This window comes from Ochotona curzoniae, unplaced genomic scaffold (assembly GCF_017591425.1).
Source record: "Ochotona curzoniae isolate NIBS_2020 unplaced genomic scaffold, NIBS_Ocur_1.0 scaffold_2453, whole genome shotgun sequence".
In the NCBI taxonomy this organism is placed as follows: domain Eukaryota; kingdom Metazoa; phylum Chordata; class Mammalia; order Lagomorpha; family Ochotonidae; genus Ochotona; species Ochotona curzoniae.
The window spans coordinates 20,736,557-20,759,108 of NW_024467094.1; the positions used below are offsets into that span (position 1 = coordinate 20,736,557).

Below are 22,552 nucleotides of genomic sequence, written 5' to 3' on the forward strand. Positions count from 1 at the left end.
GGCAACTCTAGAACTCAATTCTTTGTCCACGTCCAAGATTTTTATTGGTAGAGCTTGCTTCCTGAAGTATTCTGTAATATGTCATGGTTACTGAAGACTAGCTAGTATAGTGGTCAGCAAATTATTAGATAGAAATTTCCTTAAATATTTGGAATAATCATACCTCCCATTAGGATAAACTTTCAACTCTCACTAAAGGAGGTAGCTACTCTTCCTTGTTCTTCATTTCTTGCTTCATTATAAAATCAATGTAAAAGCTTGGGCTCTTCTCATATCCTTAGCACACAGCATGGTTATGATCCTATACGTACATACAGTTCTCTAGAGTCCCAGAAAGTTGTCAGAACTTTTGTCTAAGATTTATTTTATCTTTATTGCAAAGTCAGATATACAGAGAGCAGGAGAGAGAGAGGAAGAACTGTGTGATGATTCACTCCCCAGGTGGCCATGACGGCCTGAGCGGAGCAGATCTGGAGCCAGAGCAACTTCTGGGTCTCCTGCGTGGGTGCAGAGTCCAAGGTTTTGGGCTGTCCTCAACAGGGAGTTGGACAGGAAGCTGGGTGGTCAGGATTAGAACCGGGTTCCATATGGGATCCCGGCGCGTTCAAGGCAAGGACTTTAGCCGCTAGGCTACTGCTCCAGGCCCAGTTGTCAGAACTTTTAAAACCCCTATTGAATCCTCAGTTATCAGCTTTTCTCTGTACATACATTAGATAGCCTCTAATGTGCCCCCAAATGTCATTCAATATCTCAGGTACCTTCACAAATCAGTGCTGGGTGAGTGTTGAGTCAGGTCAGAGAAGCTTGTGAGTTGCTGGGTCCTTCAGGGAAACCAGGAAACAGGTCACATAATGGCAGTTTTTCAGTATTGGGTCTGCAATGGTTGTCAAGTTTCTGAGTTTAACAAAGATTGTAGTTGGGTTTAAACCTTGAACTTGGAGAGGGCTATGGCAGTTGGTTAAGTTAAAATGTCGCAAAGCTCACTGTATTTAATGAGAATAAAGCACTTTTTACTGATTAATGTTTCCTGGAATGCTTTAAGCTTTGAGTAATATGCAGTTTTGGTAGGGTAATTCTAATTTAGTCTGTTTTTTTATTGCTTTCAGAATTTCCAGATGTCTTGGTTTTGCCACTTTTGAGGACTTCTCCCAATTTGCAAAAAGTAAGGATATCTTCATTTATGTTTATGGAGGGATATTGGTTTATATTTTTGTTTTCTTTTCTGTTAGTATATATATTTTGTAAAGACTTATTTTTTATTGGAAAACCAGATTTACAGGGAGAAGGAGACAGAAAGAAGGCTCTTCCATCCCCTGGTTCACTCCCCCGGTGGCGGAAAAGCTTGAGCCAAAGCCAGGAGTCTTCCAGGTGTCCCAGGTGGGTGCAGGGTTCCCTAGCCTCATAAGATGAGTTGGGACGTGTTCCATCTTCCGTTTTCCAGAAGACATTATGTAAAATTGATGTTATTTCTTTACATGTTTTGTAATATTTGCTAGCAAATCCATTTGGGTGAACCTTTTTTTAAGGAAGCTTTTAACTTTATACAGTATTATTCAGGTTATTTACTTCGTCTTGGACTAGATTCAGTATTTGATAGCTTTTGAGAAAGTAGTGCATTTTGTTCAAGTTGTCAAATATATATACTTTCAATGTCTACAGAGTCTAGTAACATCATCTCTCGAGTTCCTGATTTAATAATTGTGGCTCCTCTTTTTTTCTTTGGCAGTTTTGTTATTTTTGCTGTTCTTTTCAGCATCTGCTTTTAGTTACATTAATTTTATTTTGTTTTCCATTTCATTGACTTTTACTACTTCCTTCTTCCTATGTTTGCTTTACATTTATTATGCTATTTTTGCTAGCTTCTTAATCAATGTCTTAAGATCTTTACCCTTTCCTAAAATAAGCATTTAATTATGTTGCCCTCTGAGTATTGCTTTAGCTTCAGCTCACAGGTTTCCATTTTTGATCAGTTCGCAGTATTTCTAATTTTCCTTGAGACTTCCTGTGTGACCTATGGATCATTTAAGTATGCTGCCCAACTTCCAAGCATTTGGACGTATTTTTCTGTTACTGATTTCCAGTTTGTTTTGTTTCGTTATGGTAAAATAAGATTTTTATGGTCCACATATGGTCATGCATATTCCATGTACACCAGAAATGGATGTTTACCTTCTTAGTGGAATGCTCTACAATATCAATTTAATCTTTTTGGCTAATAATGTTCAAACCTTTATTAGTTTGTGCATTAGTTATATTAGAGTGGAATTTCTAAAGCTCCAATTTTAAGAGTGAATTTGTTTATTTCTCTCTTCAGATCTGACTGGTTTTATTCGATGCATTTGAAAATTTTTTCAGGGGCATACACAGTTTAGAGTAATATCATCCTAAGAAATTGGTCTGTTTTTATTCCTACTAATTTTATTTGCTCTGGATTATTCTACTTTCTCTACAATTGATGCAGTTATCTCCAGCCAGTGTATTGGCATTTTGAATTCTGGTGTTCTTTCCATGTCTGCCTGATAATGTATTTATTTTCCATAGTACACAAACTGTACCTGCTGCACTAGGCATTCTGTCTAGATTCTTTACACAACATAAAATAATTTTACTACATCTTAGTATGCGTGCATACACTATTGAAACCTCTACACTGTCAGGGCTAGGATGAGGCCAGGAGCTCATAACTCTTTAGGTCTTCTCCCGTACAGGTGGCAGGACCGTCATCTGCGGCATTCTGAGGTGCGTTAGCATGGAGCTGGATTTGGAAGCAGTTTCCAATATGCTATGAAAGCATTGCAACCAGTGGCTATGCCACGACAGTAGACTTCCATCAACCTTTTGTAGAAGTTGATTTTAGCTTTGTAAATTTTTACTCACAGTAAAATACACATGCATGTTTAAAAAGATGTAGTATCAGAATATTTTCATTATGAAACAGAAGTGTTATACCCATTTTTCTTCAATTTTCACGTTTCTGAAACGATTACTTTGGACAGTTTTGCTTGTGTACTGACATTTTTTTTTAAAGATTTATTTTTTTATTTTTATTGGAAAGGTGGATATACAGAGAGGAGAGACAGAGAGGAAGAACTTCCGTCCGATGATTCACTCCCCAAGTGAGGGCAATGGCCGATGCTATGCCGATCCGAAACCAGGAACCTCTTCCAGGTCTCCCACGTGGGTGCAGGGTCCCAAAGCCTTGGGCCGTCCTCGACTGCTTTTCTGGGCCACAAGCAGGGAGCTGGAAGGGAAGCGGGGCTGCCGGGATTAGAACCAGCGCCCATATGGGATCCCGGGTGTGCAAGGCGAGGACCTTAACCACTGTTCCACCGTGCTGGGCCCGTACCGACATATTTTTAAGTACTATCTATGTTATTTACTACTTGGGTTTTGGCCTTTGGCAGTTACGTATTAACTGTCCTCTGTGGAAGACGTACTTCTCTTATATCCCGCATAGTTGAACTTAAATCCCAACATTCTGTCACTTACATGTACAATTCTGACATAATTTGGTATCTGCTGGATTACTATTAAGAACTGAGCCACATCGTATATTGTGAGATTTTACTCTATTTTCCTCCTAAGATGTACTGACTTTGGGCGCCAGTATTGAGGCTTAGTGAGTTAAGCCACTGATTGTGACACCAACAATCTTGTATGGGCAGCAGTTTTAATCCTATCTGCTCCACTTCTGATATACCTGCTGCTAAGGTGCCTGGGAAAGCAGCAGAATATGGCCTGAGTACTTGGATCTCTGCATCCAGGTGGAAGACCCAGAAGAAGCTCCTGGCTCTGGCTGCTGTAGCCATTTGGCAGGAATAAATCAGCAGATGAAAGGTCTCTCTTTCTCTGTCTTTCTCTGTAACTGCCTTTCAACTACTTCAATCAAAACAAAAATTATTTGAAAGTCAGAAAGCAAAACAATCTTCTATAACTGGTTTACTTCCCAGATGGCTACAGCAGCCAGGGCTCTGCCAGGTGGAAAACAGGAGCTAGGAGCTTCTGCAGGGTCTCTGCATGGGTGCCAGAGGCCCAACTACTTGGACCATCTTCCACTGTTCTTTCCAGACCATGACCAGAAAAAGGGACTCCCTCATGGGATGCCAGCAAGCTAAACAGTAGTTTTTAACTATCATGCTGTAATGACCAAATGGTGGCTCCAAATTTTATTTCTTAAGTGAAAATTTGGTCTTCTGTGAGCTATCTCTCCCTTTGTAAAAAAAATTTTTTGTTACTGATTCCTAAATTTTGCCAAATCTGTAAAGGTTCTCATCATTGTCAATCCCTCCATCCTTTATCATCAATTTAAAATAGCCACTCGTTGGGCTTGCTGCACAGGGGTCTCAGAGTTCCCCTTACTGATTACTGCAGGAATTCTTTCTGCCTCTTCTGGAGTGGAGCCCCAGCCTGCTGCATACGTGACAGTTGTCTTTCTGGGTACTTTGTTTATGGAGCACATCCTACAATAACAGCCTAAGGCAGTATTCACTTGCAGTAAATCGTTAGGTCTTCCAATTTACAGTTCATTGGTAGTTTAGTTTCCATAGGAGTCAAATTACAATTTAAAAATTTCCCTCAAAAACTTGAATGCAATTTCATCTCTTTTTGCTTCACTGTTGCTTTTTCAGAAGTCAGGTGATTATGGAGTTCCAATTTTGTAGAACATTTATCTGCTCTGGAATGTTTCTTTTTTTAAAAAAGAATTTATTGGGAAGGCATATTTGCAGAGAGAAGGAGAGAGAGAAAGATCTTCCGTCTGCTGGTTCATTCCCCAAATGGCTATAGAACCGAGTCTGATCTGAAGCTAGGAGCTTCTTCCCTCTAATGGAGATGCAGAATCCCACAGAGCTGGGTCATCCTCCACTGCTTTTCCAGGCCATGAGCAGGGAGCTGGATGCAAAGTGCCGCGGCTGGGATATAACCGGCATCCATATAGGATGCCAGTGCTTGGAGGTGAAGGATACACCTCAGGTACATAGAAACTGCACAAATAGATGGTGTACAGCTTTAATTCTTTATCTGTGCTTCAGCAGACCATTTCTAACATGAACCATCACACTCTTCAATTTGGGGGAATTGTCATTTTTTGATACTTACATTCTCTGTTTTCTTGCTATGTCTCCTATTTATGAGAAGCTATTGCATACTTATCTGTTTTTCTGTTTTCTCATTGTCTTTTGCATAAGGGAAATCTCAGTCCTGTCTTCATAGCCCTATACTGTGTTTGAAAACTGTCAGGTGTAGTTGAATTTTTCATTTTGTTTTCATTTCATGAAGGAATATATTACTTTTGAAGGATATTAGTAACAGATTCTTTGAGGACTGTTCTAAAGGTTGGCCAAGTGCAAACTACAAAAACTGTGGCCCATATCTTATTTTTGTCTAACCAGCAAAGGACTAGTAATTATATATATTATATTAATAGTATATATTAATACTAGTTATTAATACTATATATAATGTATATAATAAATAATATATACTACATGGTATTTATATACTAGTATATAGTAGTTATATATATATATTAGTATTTATTTTTAAAAAACAAAGAGACAGGAATGCTTGTTTTCTCCAACACCTAAAACACATGCTGTGGCTCTTTACAGAAGAAATTGTCCACCCCTTGTTCTCTTCTAATTACTGCTTCTTTTCTCTAAGTGCTTTGTGCTGGATATGTTTTTGCTAGAAGTCTATCATTGTTTTGGTTGTTACAGACTTGATTTGAATATGTACTGAAGATTTTTCTATCTATATAAGATTAAAGGAGTATCAGCCCTGCATGCATGCTTGGGGCTCACGCCGCAATTCGATACACTCAAGGAACTTTGTTATGAGGTGGGAAGTTTTACACATTCCTTCCTGAAAACTATAAGACTGTTAGCCTACTCACAGTATGTGGTAGGATGTATGCATTAACCTTGCATCTTTAATAATTTATGCCTGTGTGGCAGAATATAGACACTCTGGCTCAGACTTTGCAGAATACCTGGATGAAGGAGGAGCCTCATTAGACAATCTTGCAACCAATTCTGTGTTTCCTTGACATTTTAGATTGTCTTAAATCCTAAGCTTTTCTATACACGAATCTAAGATTACACTCACCACTGTAGAACTAAATCTAGCCTTCTGTGGCCTCTTAAGTCATTTTATCATTCAACTGGTTTTCACAGTTGAGAATTTACTGTCTTTTCTAGTCTGCTGTTTGACATTTTTATTTCTTTAATGTCATGGAATTCTAAGAAAAAAGACTAGTGCTCAATTGTTCACCGAACTTTTAAATGTTGCTCTAGTTTGGGTAACCTGTGCCCCACAGGTTCCTTCACCAGTCACTGGAAGCTTGGTGCCCAGTGTGGCAGTGTGAGAGGTGTTGCAGCCTTTAAGAAGTCACAGGGGCCCTACCTTCAGGAACGATTAATACAGTTCTTGCAGAGCCCAGGCCACTGCGTTAGGGTGAGAGCAGGTAGTTAGACATCACTGAGCCTGATCTAGAATCCTCTGGCTTCTCTCACACACGCTCCTGCTGTGTCATCTGCCATGCTGTGACACAGCCAAGGAGAACCTCTGAAGAGGTGTGGTCGCACAGCTGTGAGCTAAATGATTCTCTCTCTCATTTTTATAGTGTACCTAGTATTAGGTATTTTGTTGTAGCAACACAAAACAGAATAATACAAATATAATTTTATTTGGCATTATATTTATGTATTAAAGTAATTTCAGTTCATAAAAATTGGCCACAATAGGAAGTGATCTAATACTGTTGAAAATTGATGGAACATCAGGACACCACTATCAAGATTTCTATTTGAAGTATCGTGTAGAAGTGAGGCATTTAAGGTAATAGTTCAGGGGAAAAGGCTGCCCCTGTTTTCAGTGTTTCTGCACAATCTTGCTCATGTGAATTGTGACCAGTCAAGACAAAGATTACACTCTCAGTTTAGCAACAGGGTAAGCTGTTTGCTTTACTGTCTGGGATGCTTCCAAGGTTGCTAATATATTTCACAGACTTCTAAATCTTCAAATACCGTGTAAGTCTTTAAAAATTAGGTAACATAGAAATGAATTGCTTTCTGCTTACTCTGTACCATCTACATGTATCCTACATAAACAATACCTCAGATTAATAAGCCCCTTTTGTGCAAATTAGAAAACACTTTTATCAAATGACATAAAATATTCACTTGATTTTGTTTTAAAAATTTTATTTTTATTTACTTGAAAGACAGAGACCAATATTCTAACTTCTGGTTCATTCCCCAAATGGCCCCAATAATCTGGGGTCAGCCAAAGTCAAGGGGTAAGTACTCCATCATGGTGTGGTCCTTGGGCTGCTGTCTACCTTCCCAGGCACATTAGCAAGGAGCTAGACTGGAACCTAAGAACTGACACTGTGATATGGGATGTGAGTTGGAGGCAGCAGCTTATTAACCCACTGCACTGCAACGCTGCCCCATCAATCTTTGTTTCTAATTTTTTAAATTACATTTTTGGCAGACTGCTGCTGCTATCCATTGTATCCTCCAAGGAACAGTGGAATGGTGGCTGGCATTGCACAACGTTTAAACTTTTGCCTGGTTTGCGAACATCGCATGTATGTGCTGCTTTGGTTCTGCCCTGCTTCACTGCCAATCCAGTTCCCAGCTGTTGTGCCTGAGGAAGCATTGGGAGATGACCCACGATGAAGTTCCAGGCTCCTACTTTCCAGCCTGGTCCAGGACAGCTGTTGTGGACATGTGAGTGAGGAGTGAACATATCTTTGTCGCACTTTGCCTAATTAAAACTAGGAAAATGACAGTTGTTTAAATTTACTTGAGCTCTATATATTTACCATTAGTTTGAAAAACATAAGTACTATAGGGCCCAGCATCGTGGCCTAGCGGCTAAAGTCCTTGCCTTGTATAACCCGGGATCCCATATAGGCACCGGTTCTAATCCCGACAGCTCCACTTCCCATCCAGCTCCCTGCTTGGGGCCTGGGAAAGCAGTCGAGGATGGCCCAAAGCCTTGGGACCCTGCACCCATGAGGGAGGGAGACCTGGAAGAAGTTCTTGGATCCTGGCTTCGGATCGGCATAGCATCGGCCATTGCGCTCAGTTGGGGAGTGAATTATTGGACAGAAGATCTTCCTCTCTGTATATCTGACTTTCCAATAAACACATAAATCTTTAAAAAAAAAATAAGCATTATAGAAGTGTTACAGATTGCTGAATTACATTATAGTCTACAAACACCTGACTAGAAGGTACAGAATACCAATATTCTTGAATTTCAGAGCAGTGCTTGTATTAGAAGTTAAGAAACTGAGGTAAGAATATGTATCTTCCTAAAATCAAATGATTAAAACCCAGGAATTTTAAACATAGTTTTTGATGGAAGTTTGAACATGTTAGTTGAAATATTAGCATTCAAACATAATAGGTAAATCAGGGATAGACAAAGTAAACAGATAAATACTTTAAGAACCTGCAGTGTAATTTAATGTCAAGTAAAACAGGATTTCTAGGCAGAAAAGAGCAACAGGAAGCCAGTCATGGAACAGAGCTGTCAGGTTGAACACCACTCTACACTGACAAGAACAGCAGATGACATGTTCCAAGGCTTAAACTTTTTTGGTACTATGTCAGTTAGCTCGGTGCGGGGGCTGGCACTATGGTAGCAGCCTAGGCCTCCACCTGCAGTGCTAGCATCCCCTATGGGTACTGCTCTGAGTCCTAGTTGTTCCACTTCTGACCCAGCTCCCTGCTTGTGACCTAGGAAGGCAAAGAGTAACTTAAAGTCCTTGGCCCCTGAAACCACATTGGAGATCCAGAGGGGCTCTCAGCTTTATTCTGAGAGCCTAGTTCTGACTGTTGTGGCCATTTGGGGTGTGAAACAGTGGATTAAAGATATCTCTCTCTCTGTCTCTCTAGAGAGAGCGAGCTAATTTTTTTTTTTCTGAGAATTCTTTCATGTAAAATATTTCCAAAAAATTAGCTCTATGTAAAAACTTAAATGAATTTAGTCTGCTTATGTGTGAATGGTCTATTGAGTACATAAGATACTTGTGAGAAGTTCTGAGTTGTTTTTTTTTTTAAGGTAACCTTTTTCTTTCTTCCTGCTACTGTCCTTCCATTTCAGTGTTTTCCAACATTATCATTTAACATAGGAGACAAAGCAAAGTATAGATAACTTTCACAGTCTCACTCTTCTTTAACCTGTTTTCCAAATTTTAAAAAAATGACTTTAGGATGAAAAACTGCCTCCCTGTCAGGTATCTTTACATAGAAACGAAACAGATTTATATTTGATGAAAGTAATTTAAGAATTCAGCACATCTTTAGCGACTGAAGGTACGGACTGCAAATAAAAACACTTTCTCACAGTGGCTGGTGTTGCAACACTTATCTGAAAGTCGGAGGCAGTGTGTTTATGCACGAAGTAGTCACCTGTGCATACATGTACTCTGACTCGTAGGTTATAGAGACCTCCCAGAGGGCTCGCAGTGCCGTTTTCACCTTTCTGATGCACGTAAGCAGGGACTGGGTTGGAAGCGGAGCAGCTGGGACTCAAAACTGGTGCCTACACATACATCAGTTTAAAAATATTCTTCTGGGTTTTCATGTTTACCAGGCATTGACTGGTTTCTTCAATAAATATCTTTGTATTCCATTCATTGTTTATCCAGTTATACAATTACTGTAAACTTCTGCCAGTTTTGAGTTTTGTTTTAGGTAAGATTTGTACTGTTTAACTTGCACTTGTGACATCTATCACTAAAAACTGACCAATTCTTAAGGTTCCTGTTTCATGAAATTTTGCTAAAATAAATGTCAAGTGCAGCACTAAATGCACATGTAACTCTGGTCACAGGTAATACTACAATGATACTATATACAATTTCTCTCTACTTACCTACCAAGGGCCTGGTTTAAGGCCCTGTATGCTTGAATTTCATACCACTGCCGTCCAGGTAAGAGACCTCTTAATTTTGAATGGTGGTCATTGTACTTGCGCTTCAGTTCAACCTGAAAAATTTTAAAAACAAAGTAGATCACTAAAGCTCATTAAAAATCCTATTAAGTTCTAACCTTTTGAATATTAAAAGGAAAAAAGTTGTTTCATAATTACTAAAACTTCCCTCCTTTTCTGTCAGTTGCCTTTTTTATTGATGGCTTTGGGCAGTTCTGTTTTGACTTTTCTTCAGTGTTGTATAGAATGTAACTGATTTTCTTCATTTTGAAATTAACACATTAAAATGCAATTAAGTAGTTCATTCTTCTATGCTTATCAGTCTGATAATCTTTGTGACTTTTAAGTCAGATGTAAAGTTTCATGTGACTGGGGTTGACTACTCTAGCTATTTTCATAACTTTTAGTATCTGCTAAGAAGATACTAAACCCTGAAGAACTCAGGGTTTTTTTTCTTTAGCAGGTTTGAGGAATATCCAGTACACTGTAGAAGACCTACAATATCATTTTGCCTGACCTGCTAAGGCAACCTCTATTGGAATTCAAAATTCACTAAATCTATAGCAGGCTAATGTTTAGGTTGATGTTTATGTTGCCTGAAAAAGGAACAGCCATACTTCAGCATTAATTTCTCCCAGTACCAGGCTGAAATTCTCAGTGTGATTATGGACAGTGTCCCAGGCATTGAGGTGCTTCCTGTTCTAGCTCAGCACGTTATGTGCTCAAGGGGAGCCCTTTGCGGGTATCTGGAGCTTTGCTTCTCTGTCTTTCCATTGCTGGCTGCTATGACCTCAGCACAGTTACACTGCCATGCTCTGCCTGGGTTTATTCTCCCTCCACAGTGGGCTGGTAACTGGTTTCAAGCAATAATCTGGCACAGTTAGGTAATTCATCCTGTTACTTTGTTCTCCGGAATATCAATTGTTACACTCTGGCTAATGTCTAAATGCTCAGTTTTCGACTTTTTACACAGAAATATGAATCTGATCTGTTACCTCCATGCTACTATTTTGTAAAAGGTTTTCTAATGAAAAAAAAATCTACTTATTCACAAAGGTAATTATTTTATGTACCTTCATTATGCAATATTTAATATAAATGCTTGCTTGCGATTTCTTGTATATGTGTCTGAGTTCCATATGGTGACTTACAGTCTGGTACGATCCAAATATTTCCAAACTAAAAGCTGTAACAGAGATGTTCTCAGAACAGTTTTTACACTGTTGAATAATTTCTTATATTCTAGAGGGAAGTGTTCAAATTCAAATACACGTAGCACTGGAAAGCTAAAGAGCAGGCTTCTGGGACTTGTAAGAGATTGACTTTGTTCTGTGCCCATGTATCTTATCCTGAGGACTGAGTTCATAGCTTTATACTATATTCTTAATAATATTCAGTCCTTTTTAAGATCCTCAATACTAAATTGTTTTGTAAACTTAACTTTGAGGAAATTTACCAAGCAGTGTCAGACTTTCATGAACCTATATCATGAAGTTGGCATTAGGAATAATTTTTGAAAAACAAAGCTGGATATTATATCATTTTCAGAAATAAATTCAAGATATACTGAAAGCCTAGAAATAGTCTTGAGGGATTATGAAGCTCCTAAACTGTTCCATGCACACAGCAGTGATTAACAGGAATTATCTCCATTTAACCTTCTTAATATATTGTCATTGATGGGGAGGAAGCTGGATTAGTAGAGGAGCTAGAACTTACACTCTGATACAGGATGCCAGGATTGTGTGCCACAGTATCAGCTCTTATAGTACAACTTTTCTATATGAAGTCAGCTAGGTCTGTTACACTGTACTTGTCTTACTTAAAAAGTAAGAAATGAATTTAAAAATGGCTTCAGAACTTAATAGCAGTTATAGAAAACTTTCTGGAACTTCCAGTGCTAACACTTCGTTTTAGGTGCGTAAGTCACCAGCACTGGAATTCGGTGTGAAAAAGGAGGAATGAATCCTTTCAGCCTGGTGGTGTTAGAAGATGTCCTCTTAAGCAGTAGTACTGGATCGGTGTATCCAACAATTTACTTTTACAGGAGGGTACAAAGAGATACCTTTTTTGTAAAGACTTAGTTGTATAAGATTTGGACTTAATAGTAAATCAACCTAAGAAAATATTATACATTATGGGAAACAGCATTACATATAAACAATCAAAATCCAAAACAACTTTGGGTATGCCTCATCTGAAATGTCTTTCTGTGAAGCAGCTTTAGACTTGGAAGAGTAGAAATTTATCTTACATGCCCTCAAAAGAACCTATCAAGTTTCTAAATCAAACCAGTGAAAGAACATGGCACCATAGAAAAGTTAGATACATAAAAATTATCTCTACTTTTCTCAAAGAAATTTTACTTTTTTACTTGGTCACTGATAACAGGTAAGGTTTTCAAAATTTGCAATACCATCTCAGACTAACAAAAATATTAGTTCTATGACAAAAATTGCACAAGGAAGCACTGGTTATAAAATATATGTAAGGGTAAATAAAGTATGACTATTTTAATTTCAAATTTTCAAAAATTAGAGCATTCCAATTGTCTTAAATATTTCCCATGTGGTAGTATTTTAGATGTACAGTAAAAATGGACTTGAATGACATAAGATGATTACTTGAAATAGCTTGTTATAAAATCAGACTTTTAAAAATTGTAATGCTGGGCCCGGCGCGGTGGCGCAAGTGGTTAAGTCCTCGCCTTGCACGCCCGGGATCCCATATGGGCGCCGGTTCTAATCCCGGCAGCCCGGCTTCCCTTCCAGCTCCCTGCCTGTGGCCTGGGAAAGCAGTCGAGGACGGCCCAAAGCTTTGGGACCCTGCACCCGCGTGAGAGACCCAGAAGAGGCTCCTGGCTTCGGATCGGCATAGTATCGACCCGTTGCGGCTCACTTGGGGAGTGAATCATCGGATGGAAGATCTTCCTCTCTGTATCTCCTCTCTGTATATCCGCCTTTCCAATAAAAAATAATAAAAATAAATCTTTAAAAATTGTAATGCTCCTAAAGATTTGCCACTAATTAAAGGAATGATCTTTCATAGGTAGTACGTGTATTTATTTGTACACTTATGGACTATCAGGCATGAAAATCAACGTCCAATGTAAAATGACATGCAGCATATGTGAAAAAGCCAGTTCCTCCTGCCAGCAACTGGCCTAAATGTTAAGTAAACCAAAAGCTAGAAGGAATCAGTCAAAATGTCAAAAGACAACCTTTTACCTGCTCATCCTTATAAATACATTGGAAAGCATGCCTGAGGAGAACCAAACAAAGTTTCAATGTGTGGCAGCAGAATGCCCAAGGCAAGCTCTACCATCTTGGCACTGTCAAAGAAATTAGTCTTTGATCTATTTGGGAGGTCATGCCCACATTCACATCGGCTACATAGTCTAACATTACACCTATTGACCGATGCTTCCTCAATGCGTAACAAGATAGACATTTTATATTATGGAAGTTAACTGCATTAAAAAAAAAAAACTTGATAGAAAAAACCCACCATGACCTTAGCTCAAGTGTAGTTTGGAAAGATGATCTTTCAGACTACCTAACATTAATTTGCAAATGTGTTTTACAAGCATTTCTCAAAATACAGTTATCTTTCAATGTTTTTTTCTGGAAACACTTAAAACCACCTGCTCCCGTCCTCACTGAATTAGTGCATGTGTAATTTATGTGAACATCCAAGAGAACACAAACTACTTTATCAAAGGGCACTGACTGAAGACCTGTAACCGTGGGGCCCTTACGGGTCTTAACATAACAATCTGCTGATGTGTAAAAATCTGACCACTTCACCACTGTCATTCATTTAAAAAACCTGCTTACCTCATTTAGCTGTTTGACAATCCAGTAGTTCAGATGCTGCATTAAGTCACAAAAATGAATAGCATCTCGTTTTCTTTACATCATTTTATCATTTTCGGCTCTGATTTTTACCACTACGTTATAATATACTGGCTAGTAAACAATTTCCTTGAGTTCTGTATTGCAAATAGCATAAAAACATGCTATTTCTTACAACACTGGATAAAATATCAAAAGGATTATGGTGCATGTATATGTCATCAAAAAATTTGGGGCACTTTTTAACATCGGTGGCCTTAAACAGCTCTATACAAAAGCAGCTTTTTAAAAGTAACTCATATCTGCCACACTATTTCTTCATTATATACACTATAAACACATCTCTTTACTACTAACTTATAGGAAAGATATTAATTTTCAATTCACGTGATTGTATTTCAGTACATGCCTTACTGAAAGCAATCAACAGAAGACTATTTTTTCTTGTTTGCAAGCTTGAAAGAAGTTCAAGCCTGCAAATAAAACTAAAAGCAAACAATCAGCTAAACTCCCTAACTAAAAGAAATTTTAAAATGTTACTTCAGAAAAATAAGCACATTTGTCTAACAAACACTCAAAATAGTTTTTATCTGTAGCCAATGTACAGAGCATAAATGTAAACATTGACTGCCAACCCAATCCAGCAAAAACTTCACTGCTGCATATCATCACTGTAAACACTTTTATCAGAGCATTAGAGTATAAATCCCAACTGCTTGAATTCTAAACCCAGCGTAAGATCCTGAGGTGAAATAATTTAGCCAGATAAAAGGAATATAATTGGCTTTATTTTATCTGGCTTATTTTCAAGAGTGCTGAAACATGAAGTTAACCAAATATAGTATAACTATACTACTCTTTTTTTTTTTTTTTTTACTGGAGGGAAAGCAGTTTCTGCCAACAGCTGAGAAGCCATGCTGCTTTTTTTTCTTTATTTCTCAAGCACATTAGAAACCATTTCGTTGTTACTTCCCCTGTTACATTAGTGCTTGACCATAACATAACAATCTTACCAAAAAATAAGAATCAAGATACAGGAACAGCTCTGTAACTCATTTTATATGTTTTAAGACACTGCTGGTCAGACAGAAAGTTTAACACTGACATTTAAGGTACAGAAATCTGTACTAAATAGCCCATACATTTCAGCTTGAGACCAACATATTGGTCTCAAGTTAGGTATCTCCTATTCTCAACATAGTAAACACCAATGATCAGATTAATCAATCTTGTACTTACATTACAGAATGGTTTCCCTGGTACTTGGTATGATTTAAATACTCCTGATTAAATGTTTTGGCTATAATATTGCAAATACATTTTGTCAGTACAAGTTCTGATATTACAGCTTTGTGAAAAGCAAAAAAGTTACTATTGTAATTTTTGTAATGAAAAGGCAGCTAAACTTTGAGACATACTAGAAATCCTAATCTGATTATTGAAGGGGTAAGTTAAAAATTTTTTTAAACATTAAACTTTGTACCAATGTTGGTATTACTGCTACTGACACACCTGTAAATCCCTAAAAATCTCTAGCATTTTTTTAAAGCAATTTTTACACCTTTTTGAGGAAAGGAAGTATAACTGAAAAAGCATATGGCTTGCAGTCAAGGCCTGGGCACTTAGCGATTTGTGACCGTGCTCAGGTCATAGTGTATCTAGAGAGACCCTTTTTCAATTTCTGCTCCTGTAAAAGGAAGAATAGAATTCCTGTAACACTTCCAATAGAGAGCTGGCTGAAGAAACACATGCCAAGGAGTATAAAAAGCTGTAACATGCTGGAACTGCACTGCTACGTCCTGAATTATCCCAGGCTTCTGAAATCCAGGGTACATTTTGGTGCACTTTACCTTCTGTCGTAACATATTATTGCATCTCTCTGGAAAAAGCCATAGAATATGTAGACTCTAAGAAGGGACTCCAAACAGCTTAGGGAACATGGAATCAAAGTGTTTACTTTTATGCAAAACATTCTGAACACTATTCATATGAAGATGGTTTAAAAATTTCATTAAATGCATATTATGAAGCAATTAGGTAATGGATTTTAGTTTTTTGGACTTTCAATTCCATTTTCTCCCAACCGTAGTACTCCTGTACAGTCATTACCTGAGGCTGTTCACCTTAACACCTGGACCAATCTTCTTTGAAGGGCCTTTGACTACATTACCATGACTTACAAAATAACTTTTTTTACTTTGTGGAATGCCTACGTCAAAAACCAATGAAAGTATGTGCACTGGCTGGACAGATAAAGAAGAGTCATCTTTTTCTAGTGTTCTCTGCAACCTCTGAGATGTTTTTGACAGAAATATAAACCCATTCTGCAGTAACTGCCAAAATGAACTGTTCTGCAGTGTTCCACAAGCTTTTGAATCTTAAAGTTGTGCTGCTTTCAGCGAGTAAGAGACCAATGTCTATTCATATACAACCCTGCAAGAGGCTTGTGGACCAGAGATTATTATATTATACACTATGACTGTAAGAGTTGTTAAAGAGTTCAGTGGTAATGACAGTGATAGAAAGTAGAAATTCATTCCAGGGATAAGTGGATTAGAATTTGCATGATTAAACATGAGCAGCAGAAAGTTCACACGTGGCAAAAAAGATTAAAGTCTACTTAAAATTCTAAAACCGAACTTTTAAAAGTACTAATTTAACTCTAATAGTCTAATAAAGTGTAAGACTTGTCTTCAAAATACAAGGTTTGATTTTTTAATAAGGTTTCATTAAAAAAACCCACTGCTGCCTATGTTTTAAACGTTACATCAAGGACAGGCACGATGGCTCAAATGGCTAATCTTCTGCATGTAGGTGGCATTTCCTGTCCTGACTGCTCAACTTCCCTTCCGGCTCCCTGCTGGCAGCCTGTGAAAGCAGACAAAAATGGCCCCAAGTCTTGGGACCCTGGACCCATGCAGGGAGGAGCTGAAGAAGCTTTGTATTGGCTCACCGCTGGCTTTACACCCATTTGGGGAGTGAGCCAGTGGACTGAAGCCCTTTCTCTCCCAATAAAAATAAAACTGTCTTGGAAGTGTTTGATTCAGAGGATTTCAAACACGTGGCTAGAAAGTAGTCAGAGATCATACCACATTCATAACTGATACCTTAACTGTAGAAAACAAAAAGCAGTATATCCTCTCCCAGTGACTCTCAAATAGTTTGACCAAACTGAAAGGCAAGAAAGAAACACACATAGTCTCTACTTTCAGTTAAAGTAACTAGTATCTACACTCAAGCTCCCAAGCATCACCCTGAAAAACCTGTGAGCAAATGGTGAATAATAAAGAATGGAATTCAAACCAATGCACCCACAGAGTTACTGCTGGGAACTGTGGCCTTAAAATTATAGGAGGGGGTAGAACAGAGGAAGGTATTAACTAACAATCACTCCTTGGCCTTTTGGCTAAGACCAAATGTAACTCTAAAGTTTGAAACAGGAAAAAACAATTGATTATACTGAGCAATATTTTCATACCCATGATAAATACTGATTCAATAAAGATTATAAGTATTCAAAGGATGTAAGAGAAGAAGCTAAAATCCTTGTTTCAGGGCCCAGCATGATAGCTTAGTGGTTAATGTCCTCACCTTGCATGTGCCGGGATCCCATCCAGCTCCCTGCTTGTGGCCTGGGAAAGCACTCGAGGATGGCCCAAAGCCTTGGGACCCTGCACCCGCATGGGAGACCCAGAAGAACCTCTTGGCTTAGGACTGGCACAGCTCCAGCCGTTGCAGCCACTTGGGGAGTGAATCAACAGATGGAAGATCTTCCTCTCTGTCTCTCCTCCTCTCTATATATCTGCCTTTCCAATAAAAATCTTTTATGTATAAAATTTTAAAAATATAAAATTCTTGTTTAAAATACAAATAACGGCTGTAATTCATTAAATCTATGAAACAAATAAAAGAAGTGGAAGTCACTACCTCTAAGAAGCAGGGGCTGAGGTAGCAGAAGCCAAGAGATTATTTGTAAGAAGCAATCTGCTATATTGAGTATATATTAGACTCACAGTAGCAGCAAAGGACCTTTTTCAACTTCATAGAAGGTTATAAATGTATGTCATGAATTACAATAAATATATTTTTTTGTCATACTAAAGAGATGATGTTCAACCGAGAGCAGTTTTGCCTGTCTGGAGATATTAGTGGTGGTCGTAAGTGGTGACAGCAGTGGGGTTGCTACTGGCATCTAGTGGTTCAGTTAGGCAACAGATGCTGCTCAACATCCCATAATGTATAACTATGTACAGTTAATAGTTCCAACTGAGAAACTCTGCTTTAAAGCAATTTGAGGCCATGGATCTTACATACTAGATACAGTAGGAATATCTGCTATGCATTTTTGTAAAACTTTCCAGCACACTGGTATTAGGTGTTCGACAGATAGAAAGCATAAACAAACTCATTCCCCAAGCATCAAACCTACAGTCTCTTAGGAGCAATAAAGAGTAATATGTATTGCAGGCCGCGTTCTTTGAGAAATTAAAGCATTACAGTTGGAAAAAAAAATCAAGGGATGTACTCACCTAAAACCCATAACTTCATGTTAAGGGGATCTGACTGAGTAAACTTATTAAAATCACGGCTGGCATTAGGACACATCCCACAGGAAGCCTGAAGCTTGTTTGTGTCCAGGCTGCTCCACTTCCAGTACAGTTCCCTGCTAATGTGTCTGGCAAGGTGGTGCAAAATGGCCCAAGTCCTTGGGTCCCTGCCACGCACATGCAAGACCCAGAAGTTCCTGGCTCCTAATTTCAGCCTGTGCTAGCCTTACGTAGCCATCTGGAGAGTGAACCACTGGGGAGCTGTGAAGAAGTCCGTGTGTCTCTCCCTTTCTTCTCATAATTATGCCTTTCAAGCAAATAAATCCTTTTTAAAAACCCACAAAATTTTATTCTGAATAAAAAAAGTACCAAGAAGCTGAAAAACATTTTCAGTGCTTCCATTGATTCCTGCTGATTATGCTTTATGCCAACAGTCTGCATCAGCCTTTCAAGTCCTCCACAGATGGTCACGTCACACTTTAAAACCTTCAATCTTGAGAAAAGCATTCAACCTAATTTTAAGGCACAGCAAACACACACACAAAAACCCAGCAAAGTTCATGTCCTGGCCAAAAAGGGGAAAGAAAGGAAAAAAAAAAGAAAGAAAATAACTTTAAGAGCTGGCACTGTGGTGTAGCAAGTGAAGCTGCTGCCTGCAACACCCGTATAGGATTGTCCATATAAGTGTGAGGTACTCTGCTTCTGACCCAGCTCCCTGCCAGTGCCTGTGGGAAAGCAAGAAAAGAGGGCTGAAGTACATGGAGCCCTGAATGGAACTGCTTTGACCTGGTCCAGCAAGGCCACTGGGGAAATGAACCAGTGGAAGGAAGATCTCTCCTTCTGTTTCTCAAACATTAAAAACAAAGGATGTGGGAAGGGATGAAATTTTTAAAAAACCAAAACTAGTTTTTGTTTTATTAACTATCTGAACATTTTCCTATAGCCATATAACAGTGCTTCAAAAATAAATTAAAAGAAAAGCTTATTTTTTGTTGCAATTTTTAAACAATATCTATTCTCCTTGAATATTTTGAAAAACCTTTGCTTTATGCCATGGATTTTCTTCTTCTTTTTTACATTTATTTTGTATTGGAAATATATACAGAGAGGAGGAGAGAAAGAGAATAAGATCTTCTGTGCGCTGATTCATTCCCCAAGCAGCTGCAATGAACGGAGCTGAGCCAATCCAAAGTCAGGCACCTGGGGCCTCTTCCAGGTCTCCCATGTGGGTGCAGGGACCCCAGGCTTTGGACCGTCCTTGACTGCTTTCCCAGGCCACAAGCAGGGAGCTGGATGGGAAGTAGAGCCGCAGATATTACAACTAGAGCTCGTATGGGATCCTGGCGCGTTCAAGGCAAGGACTTTAGCTCCTAGGCAACTGTGCCAAGCTCCACAGTTTTTCTCTTCAGGAAACAGTAAAATTAGTACTGAGAAAAAGGTTATCAGCCAAATTTGCTTAATCTTTCAAAAATGTTTCTAGTTTTGATCTTTTTAAGAAAAATGGAGCATTAAAAAAATCACCCTTAGCAATTCATGCATTTATTGTGACAGCATGGAAAACAAAGGCTTTCAACTATCCCATTTTGTATAGTATAATGAAAACACACATATTGGCCACCTAAATAAAACCAGAAGATTTAAAATAGATTTTAATTTTGGAACACAAGGTATACTCAAACTTTTTTTTAAATAATGCTTTTGGTAGAATTCTCTGTGTGTTTGTGTTAATTTCTCTTCTGAGGAAGAAAAATAGGTTTAAAAAATTGAGATTTACTTGGACTTTTAGAAATTAAATTGTTCTGCCATATCTGTGGGACAATTCCAACAGCAAGCTGCTGGATTTTAATGTTAGAATTCTGAATTATAGCCTTTAGGCTTATCCATAGCCATTTCCTCAGGGCAACTACCTTATTACAGAAGCTGATAGATCCAGGTGGGTCTCTATAGCAGATGCTACTATATAACCAAAACTCCAATCCACTCTGACCCTGGACTCTGCTTACTGGATCTGGTTTCCCAAATCTTTAAAAATGGTACCCAGAGCCAGAACTGATTTTGTCCCTAAATACCTGTGTTCACATGCCATTCTTCCAGTTCTCTCTCTACTTCAGCTTCTTTTAACTCCTGCAAGCAATCCTCTTTTACACTTTGTGACCTTAGCGTACTCTTCTCTATGTTGAGAAAAAAATCATCCATTCTGTTCTACTGTGTAGCTACTAGTCATTTTTCCTGTGTCAACTTACATATCACTTCCTCAGGAAAGCTTTTTTGACCCTTAAGGAGCTATTGTAACAGTTTCATAGTTCATATGATTATTTACTTCATCATAACTGAAGTTGTTTCTTTATCAAAATTCAGTGCTAGACTATAAACTCCATGAGGCAAAGTGCTGTAGTCTGCAGCATAGCACAGTGTTCCCAGAGTATATCAGCTTAGCCAGTTTTTTTTTTAAAGGCTGTTTTAGTATTCTCTATAGTTTTATTATCTGAATAATCTTTTTGTCATCTGGCCTCTAATAAAGCTAGTTTGTTTTAGCTAGTATTTATATATTTATATGCCTGCTTGTCAATTCAGTTAAGATTTTTCTCTCTCTGGATCTTCATTTCTTTAAGTCATCTAAGATAAGAGAAAAAGCTATCCTTCAGCTTCACTTTTCTTGAACATATGAGCACCCAATTTCTATTCTACCAAAACATCCTACACATTCCCCGTCTTTGGTGAACTACAGAAACAGCTAATGCAAAGAAAGCATCTTGTTCATATTTGCTCTTATTACAAATCAGACTCCTACAAAATTATAGCAGCCATAGAAAAGTTAACACAAAGGAACATCCACTCAAAAGTAGTGGATGAATCTCCTAAAAGAGCTTTTGTTTCTGAAATCAAGTTTGTCTTGATGTATTGCAGCTCTTCATACTCATCTACTCATGAATATTCACACTATTGTCAAAACAAGAATAATCAACAGCAGTCCCCTTAAAAACACATCTATTAGATTTAAAAATTCTAATACAGTGATCTGATAGTATTTTCTCATTTATAAGCACTGATTTCACATTAACATGCTAATGTGCCCATCCATTGAAACAAGCACCCTGTCTTTTGCTGCAGCCTTAAGACACTGCACCTGTTGGGGAGATCTGGAAGTAACTCCTAATTTCTGATCAGCCCAGCTCTGGCCATTGCAACTATTTGGGGAGTGAACCAGCAGATGGAAGATGTTTCTGTCTGCCTCTACTTCTCAAGGTAAATGACTTTCCAATAAAAATAAAATCTCTAAAAAAAAATGCAATTAATATGAAAACCCATCAATTGATACAGGTATTTTTGTGATCAAGTCAGAAACAAATGTAAGAAAGCTGAAATATACTGCAAAGGAAATATAAGAGGCTACAGTCAGAATAGGAGAAAATATTTGCAAATCGTGTATCTGATAAAGGATTAATAGAGGATCTATAAAGAGCTCAATGACAAAATAAATAATCCTATTAAGAAAGAGGCAAGGGGCCCAGCAGCGTGGCCTAGCGGCTAAAGTCCTCACCTTGCACGCGCCGGGAACCCATATGGGCGCTTGTTCTAATCCCGGCAGCTACGCTTCCCATCCAGCTTCCTGCTTGTGGCCTGGGAAAGCAGTCAAGGATGGCCCAAAGCCTTGGGACCCTTAAAAAATAAATCTTAAAAAAAAGATTTATTTAGTTATTGGAAAGGCGGATATACAGAGAGGAGGAGAGACAGAGAGGAAGATCTTCTGTCCGATGATTCACTCCCCAAGTGAGCGCAACGGCCGGTGCTATGCCGATCCGAAGCCAGGATCCAGGAACTTCCAGGTATCCCACATGGGTGCAGGGTCCCAAAGCTTTGGGCCGTCCTTGACTGTTTTCCCAGGCCACAGGCAGGGAGCTGGAAGGGAAGTGGGGCTGCCGGGATAGAACCGGCGCCCATATGGGATCCCGGAGCGTGCAAGGCGAGGACCTTAACCACTTGCGCCACCGTGCCGGGCCCTAAATAAATCTTAAAAAAAAAAAGAAACAAAGAGGCAAAGGATATTAGCAAGCTTTCAGATGGCCAACAGACACATGAAAAAATGCTCAGGATCACTAGCCATCAGGGTAATGCAAATGCAAACCACAATTCATGCTGCACTTCACTCCAGTGAGAATGGCTATCGCCTGAAAATCAAAAACAGTAAGTGCTGGCGAAGAC

General features: G+C 38.6%; 1 protein-coding gene across 1 annotated transcript in view; it reads right to left on the minus strand.

The window, feature by feature from the left end:
- The window catches only part of BRIP1 (BRCA1 interacting helicase 1), a 119,218-nt gene that overhangs the window by 10,677 nt on the left and 85,989 nt on the right, over nucleotides 1-22,552 (minus strand). The window contains exon 17 of the mRNA XM_041001151.1: nucleotides 9,892-10,004. Coding sequence (XP_040857085.1) covers nucleotides 9,892-10,004 — 113 coding nt within the window. The remainder of the gene's footprint in view (nucleotides 1-9,891; nucleotides 10,005-22,552) is intronic.